Below are 6,694 nucleotides of genomic sequence, written 5' to 3' on the forward strand. Positions count from 1 at the left end.
GCAAAGTCCACCAATTCCCTGATGCCCTGTCGGGTGGCAAGGAAACGCGACCGCACGCGATGCGCCTGATTAGGCGGCGAGAACACTCGGGAGAGCTGCAATTTCAGCTCCGCCAAGGGAGAAAACGCATCTCCGACCGAAGTGCCGCACGTCGGTGCCCATTCTCGCGCTCGACAACCGAGCTTTGAGATTGCTAGCGCCACGCGCTGCTGCTCGATCTGGAGCATGGCGGATGCGATGGCCATCTCGACCTCTCTCACCGAGAATAGGAGATTCTCTGCATCCTTCCCTTCAAAGACCTTAACGCTCACCAGGAGCGGCTTAGGTCGAGGGAAGTTATTCATCACCGACGGTGGCGTCATAGACGCAAACGATGCAGACATCTTCTGCTGAAGGTGATCAAGCAGCGCATTTTCGTAACTCGAAAATGCCTCTAGACGCGCACCGATTTTCCCGGAGCCTTGTGCTACAAGATGTTGCACACCTTCAGTGCCAAGCAGGGGACATCAGCTTGTTAAGCCCGTCCTGCATGCCCTGGGGCAAAGAGGAAAATTGTCCCATCCTCACAGAGGATCATTCAAGCCGGCTCAGGTGTAGATTGACTACAAGTGCTACCAAATGCAGCGGCGCTGCCGTTACAAAACGCTTTAGGAAACGTACTTTAGGTCACCGACCTTTCGTTCTTTACAAGAGTTAGCGGATCGCAATCCGCTTACTCCAAGAGTATTTATTGGCCTCCCAAGGCTAGTTGACAATTTCAAACTGATTTTTATTTGTTTTTTATTCTAATTCTTAAAGTTTAGATTTTCTCAAATATACTAAATATATATAGTATAATCTAAATACATGCATATGTACCGAATTCTTGTTTGGGTGTGGTCACTCCATGCACATCTCTGTGACACACACACCTGCTTATTAGGGATCGTGTAGCCCCGTTACAGTGACGAGGCGACATCGCACATACGAGGTGGTAAGAGGACCGAGGTTGAATTCCAAATAGTAACTATATTATAAACAGCATTAGATAATCTATAGACTGAACTTAGTACTTTCCCACCCCAGTTTCGCTCCTAAGTGAAGTGAACGAGCTGATCATCTGTGCGCAACGCAGACTCGGTCAAGCCCATTGCTTTAAGTATCTTACTGAACTCTCCGACAGAAGTACCCCCATCATCCGTTCCAGTATTATCATTTTACCTATACTACAGTACTTCTGGCTTTACTTTCAGTACGAATTAAGAATACATAAATTACAACACAGTACGTTGCGAGTTGTCGTGTGGTGGCTAAGGAAACGCGGCATTGATTTAGCTCAATGCTGTCGATGTGGTTGTTGTTTTCTTGGCCTATTCCGTCTATACCAACAACCTACTTATAAATTAGTTTAAGAGCTCAATTCTACAGTTTTGACATAAAGTAAACTATTTTTTTGTCCGCTGTGGACTGGTTAGTTATTCACTAGGTCTTTTTAACCAGTTGGATGCACTGATCAAATCTCAACATGCGCACCTTCATCGTCTCTTGTCCAACCCGAGAGCCGATTTGAAGTCAGAGCATTTATCTGATCGCTAAAAGAGCAACAATCCCGCGACAAGCACAAAATGATTAGGTGGCAATTCTCCAGCTTGTTTGTTTACCATGTGTTGGTTTCTTCTTATGCTTAATTTTGAGAAACTAATTATTTCGCTGCGATCAGATCGAGCAGCTGGAATCATTGCATCCTGCTGAACTCTTGAGTATTATCGAAATAGAAACATGGCCGAAGAAACCGGCGATTACATCAAAGAATGAGTGTAAGGTTAAGAGAAAGAGATATAGTCACGTTTTTGTAGGTTTTTGGCTGTACCTTTGACACCAGGTGCTACATATCCTAAGTGAGAATGTTTCGCAATGATTAGCATGAAAATAGCGATTCTCTCTTGGTATAGGAACGTATCGTATACCTTTGACCTTGTAGGTCTGAAGATTGTAACGCAACGGAATAGCCGAGAAGCTTGAAATGTTGGAGATTTCATCAAATCTTTCAATTTGATCTGTCGCTCGGACCAGATGTGCTTTATGACAAAGATGATACAGGATAACCTTATGGGATAGCTAACTGTATAGGCAAAGATCTTCTGGCTTGATTGGGTGTGCTTTCCGCACGTGCTACTGGTACTACAGTCTGGCTGAGGTCCTGACTATTTGAAAATTCCCCCAGTTTGAAAACTACTTTTCTCTCACTTTTCAACATCGCATTCGTCATGCAGTTCAGCGTATTCAGCTACCTTGTTGTTGGTACCTTTATTCTATTCAGCAGTGGTCTCGCCAGTGCTGACATCGCTACTTCCGCCTATATACACGGCCGTCGTTTGCCAAGCGCCGGGCCGATCATAGAAGAGATTACCGCCGAAACCAAGCCAACTACGGCTGCCATTAGTAAATTTATCGGACGTACTCATGAAGAAATTCCCGAGATACCCACTGTTCCCGAGAAAAACGTTGATCCCGAGACACCCGCTGTTCCCAAGCCATCCTCTTCAAACATCAATGATCGCTTTCATAGATTGGACCCTGAAACAATGTTGGAACAAGGTCAAATTTTGAATGAGCAAGCTTTCGCAAAGAAATCGTCTCTGATAGTGCGGATTCTCAAGTACACTGGTATGACTGCCCTTGTCGGAGCGGCTATGTACGGTCTCTATCAGTTTATTTTCAACCGACCGGAGCGGAAGACACCCCAAACTTATCCCACAAAATAGGATGTTGTATTCGTGCAGCTCGATGATTTTGCTCACTTTTCATTGCAGTTAGTAATAGCCACAATGATAATGTTTAGAAACACTTTATCATTGGTTTCTGCTTATCGTTTCTTTGTGTCGTCGCGACTTATTGTTTCTTATCACGTTCTCAACAACGGATCAGTGAATATGTTTGTCAGTTGTTCATCATTCCAAAAGTATCGATTCTTAATCGCTGAAAAACAATTTATGCGCTAGTTGAATTGAAATGTGATCGAGAAATCACGACCTTCACATCTGTAAACCAACTTAATGACGACTGCTTCTACTAACACTTAGTTCTACTTTGCCAGTACTTACTATGCGACTTTTCGTGCTTCTTTAACTTCTTCGCAAGCTTTTTGATTTGGGTTTTTGTCAAAGGCAATTCATTCTCATGTGTTGGAAATCCTTTCTCATCGAACGTGAAAAATCGATCGGTAAACTCTGGTGAGAGTTTAAAGAAATCAGCGGGAGCAATTTTCATCAAGTGTTCAAATTCTTGTTGCTTAATATGAAAACTCTTGTCAATCGACTCAGCTTGACAATCTTGTCGTTTTGAATGGGAAAGCAACTTATACACCGAGCGTCCTGGTGCAAGATCCTCGATCTGTACACCCGATCGAGGCAATTCCTCGTTGCGCAAAGCATCGCACAACGCAAGGATACGGGCATTGCTTGGATGTTTAGGATCCTGAAGCGCTTCCTGACGCACCGAAGCTCGAAACGCAACCAAAGAGCGAAGAATAGACTCGTGCTCGTAGCTACTACCGCGATCTTCTTGACTCATAATGGTTCGTCGATAAGTAGCAAAACGACTGCGTATCAAATTTGAAAACTCTGCGTAAAGTCCATCTAATCCAAACAAGTCCAGCATTTCAAGAATATAGTCCACAAGCGATAAGAGCACCTCGTCTGGAGCTTCTAAATCTTCTCGTTGAGCCAGTAAATACGCATTACCATGAGAAATGAGATTCAAGATGAGTGCAAGAGCACGTGGTGTGTCAAGATCGTCCAATAGAGCTTCATCTACCTGCACACGAGTCACAAAGAGTGTGTTTAACAGATTTAGATCCAGACGCTCGCAACGTTTTGACTTAACCCATTGCGTGTCAACATCATGTTGAGACCTTTCGCCATACGCTACAACAGCTTGGAAAAATCCTCGTATACGTTCTACTACTGCCTCCGCATCGCGTATTCGATCCTCTGAGTACATCAAATTGGCACGATACTTAAATTGCAGACAAAAGACGCGAAATTGATCCGCTGTATGTCCATTTGTAAGAAAATCATGAACCGAGATGAAATTCTTCAGTGACTTGGACATTTTCCGTCCACGAATATGCAAGTGACCAAAATGAACAAAATGCTTACACCATGGTCGATCTTGTTCCGATAATTGTCCAAAATTATGAGCTTCGCACTGTGCGATCTCGTTATTGTGATGAGGAAATCGAAGATCCACGCCTCCAGTGTGTACGTCCAAAGTTGTCCCTAATACATGATGAGTCATTGCCGAACACTCGATATGCCAACCAGGACGTCCCATTCCCCATGGTGACGGCCACGCAGGTTCATCTGGTTCCTTTGCTGCCTTCCAAAGCGCAAAATCTCGAGGATCTCTCTTTACCTTTTCGTCGTCTTCCACTCTATCACCTTGTGCATTCATCGGTACTGAATCATATAGCACAGGTTGTCGTTGTGGATCCAATTTTCCGTACTCGTGACCTAATTCTTGCGTACTAAAGTACACACCATCCACTGCTTCATATGCAAAGCCTCGATTTAAAATCTCCTTGATGTACTCCACGATCTCTAATATATGTTCACTCACTCTTGTAATTACTGTAGGTGGTTTGACATAAAGTCTAGTCATATCCTCGAAAAATTGATGCTCCTGTTCCCGCGCGAGCATCTCGAAATTCATGTTGAGCTCCTTTGCGCGTGTGATGATCTTATCATCCACGTCCGTCACACCCATAACTAGCTGTACTTTATAGCCACCTGTACGCTCAACCACTCGCCGCATAATATCTTGACTAACGTAAGCTCTAGCATGACCTAAGTGAGCTCTGTCGTACACAGTAGGCCCACATGCATACCATTTTAAAACATTTGACATTGTAGCTGTCTCTCGCGGGAGTGACTCATACTTTCCTGAGAGCGAATTGAACATCACAATTTCTCTAGACGTTGAATATGTAGAGAAAGCCAACGATGAACACCATGTTTGAGTGAAAAAAGAGCTTGAGAAGCGCCGACGTAGGAGTAAATGACGTAGCATCCGTCGAAGACGTTCCGAGTAATGCCATTAGATACCTTTTTGATAAAAAAATGTTACCCATATTATAAAATGAGTACACTTATAACTTAAAATGGTAGTCATTATGAAGCTCAGATATCATTTGAAGTTGGCTAGCCATGTCGAGTGCTTGTAAGGCATCTGATCCCAATGGATAGGTCGAGCTTGAAGAAATTGCTGGCTTTACACATCGAGTAGGAAAGCTGAAAGACATATATTGTCTGATGACGCCTGTATCTTACCACCAAGTCATATGGAATTAGTCGCCCGAATGTTTCGTTGTATCTTGGGGTTAACATGATGCTTGTGCGCTCTCATTTTGTTTTTCATCTATATATATTCAGCTCAGTAACTCCTTTTAGTTAGTGAGTGCAACCATCCTGATATGACTGTATCGTCTCTCATCCTAATCGGTATCCGGATTTCTAATCTCGCTCTTCACTCTCGATGGTACATATGGGAGAAAAAGCTGATCGGATTTTAAAAGCTGGCTTTATAGGCTTTGGCCTTTAAGTTCACCATTCTCGATTTTCCTCATTAATTGGCTGCACGGCTCATTGTAAGCATCTTGATCGACGCAATGCAGTTCAATATACTTCACATTCTTCTCATCGCAACAACAATCGCGTATACCTCCTGTCTCGCAGTCAGTGACACTACACTCCATCGTAACCGTCAAGGACGTCGTCTACATAGCGCTGGAGCCAAGATTATCGAAGAGATCCCATTGACACCGAAAGAGTATGAGAAGGCCTTAGAAATTCTAGGACCAATACTCTACACTGATGGTAAAACAGGGAAAATGACTCTACAGGAGCTGAAGGAATTAGTATCTGAAGCGGAAGTGAAAAAATTGCGTAGTTCCATTGAACACATGGGGGTGAAGAAAGCCAGCACAATCAAGTCGATTGCTACTTGGGTAGGTATGTCGGGTCTTGTTGCTGCTGCGTTTTACGGCGTCTACAAATTTCACAAAAATCATTCCCATGACAAAGCGGATAAAGGTTCAGGATCGAAATCGAGCTAGACTTCCGTGTACTTTGCGAGGACGAAGCTCTCTCTTGGTTTTGCAAAGTTATGGCGATACAAGTTGGGTTAAAGTAGGTTCGATGTCACTTTATTAATACCGGCTATCGGATAACGAGTAGATGATTTCATTACTTTGTTCTACACTTTATTTGTTATCTGTATGACTCGATGTAATACTAACAATAAATTTGGTGTTGTTATCTTAACTGACTGTGGCTAAAGAATCGCCAGGTTAGCGCTCACAATGTCTTATCGTATGCTCACTCAAAGCAGCCAAGCATAAAGATTTTTCTACAAAGTAGTATCATGATGAAGTACCATGATCGGTCTATTGAAAACAATGTACGATACACAGTGGACACGCAATGCATTCAATACTAAGCTATAAATCAGACGATAAAAGTATGCAGTACTGCTTCAATTGATAATCTCTATATATAAGCAGGGCTTGCTCGATGTATGTTTGAATGTTAACTCCGAAGTCATTGTTGAATGCTACAGAAGTATCGTACTAAGGAAGCGGTCGCGGTGTCTATCACTAAAGCGATTGGTTTGTACATGAGCAAAATCAAGAGCCTTAGCTCGGCACAAATGCAAA

The 6,694-nt window shown here is 43.1% G+C and overlaps 2 protein-coding genes across 2 annotated transcripts; one reads left to right on the forward strand and one right to left on the reverse strand.

Moving 5' to 3' along the window:
- Positions 1 to 1,802: 1,802 nt before the first annotated feature.
- PHALS_03015 (cysteine-trna ligase) lies at positions 1,803 to 4,941 on the reverse strand (the record flags this gene model as incomplete). The annotated part of the gene is made up of 4 exons (XM_024721123.1): positions 1,803 to 1,873; positions 1,947 to 2,036; positions 3,084 to 3,795; positions 3,865 to 4,941. 4 exons carry the CDS (start codon positions 4,939 to 4,941, stop codon positions 1,803 to 1,805), a joined length of 1,950 nt encoding a protein of 649 aa, XP_024572835.1.
- A 706-nt stretch (positions 4,942 to 5,647) lies between these two features.
- PHALS_03016 (uncharacterized protein) lies at positions 5,648 to 6,094 on the forward strand (the record flags this gene model as incomplete). The annotated part of the gene is made up of 1 exon (XM_024721134.1): positions 5,648 to 6,094. The coding sequence occupies one exon, from the start codon at positions 5,648 to 5,650 to the stop codon at positions 6,092 to 6,094; it is 447 nt and encodes a 148-aa protein (XP_024572836.1).
- Between the last annotated feature and the right edge of the window lie 600 nt (positions 6,095 to 6,694).

This window comes from Plasmopara halstedii (genome assembly GCF_900000015.1).
Source record: "Plasmopara halstedii genome assembly, contig: Scaffold_208, whole genome shotgun sequence".
Taxonomy (NCBI): Eukaryota; Oomycota; class Peronosporomycetes; order Peronosporales; family Peronosporaceae; genus Plasmopara; species Plasmopara halstedii.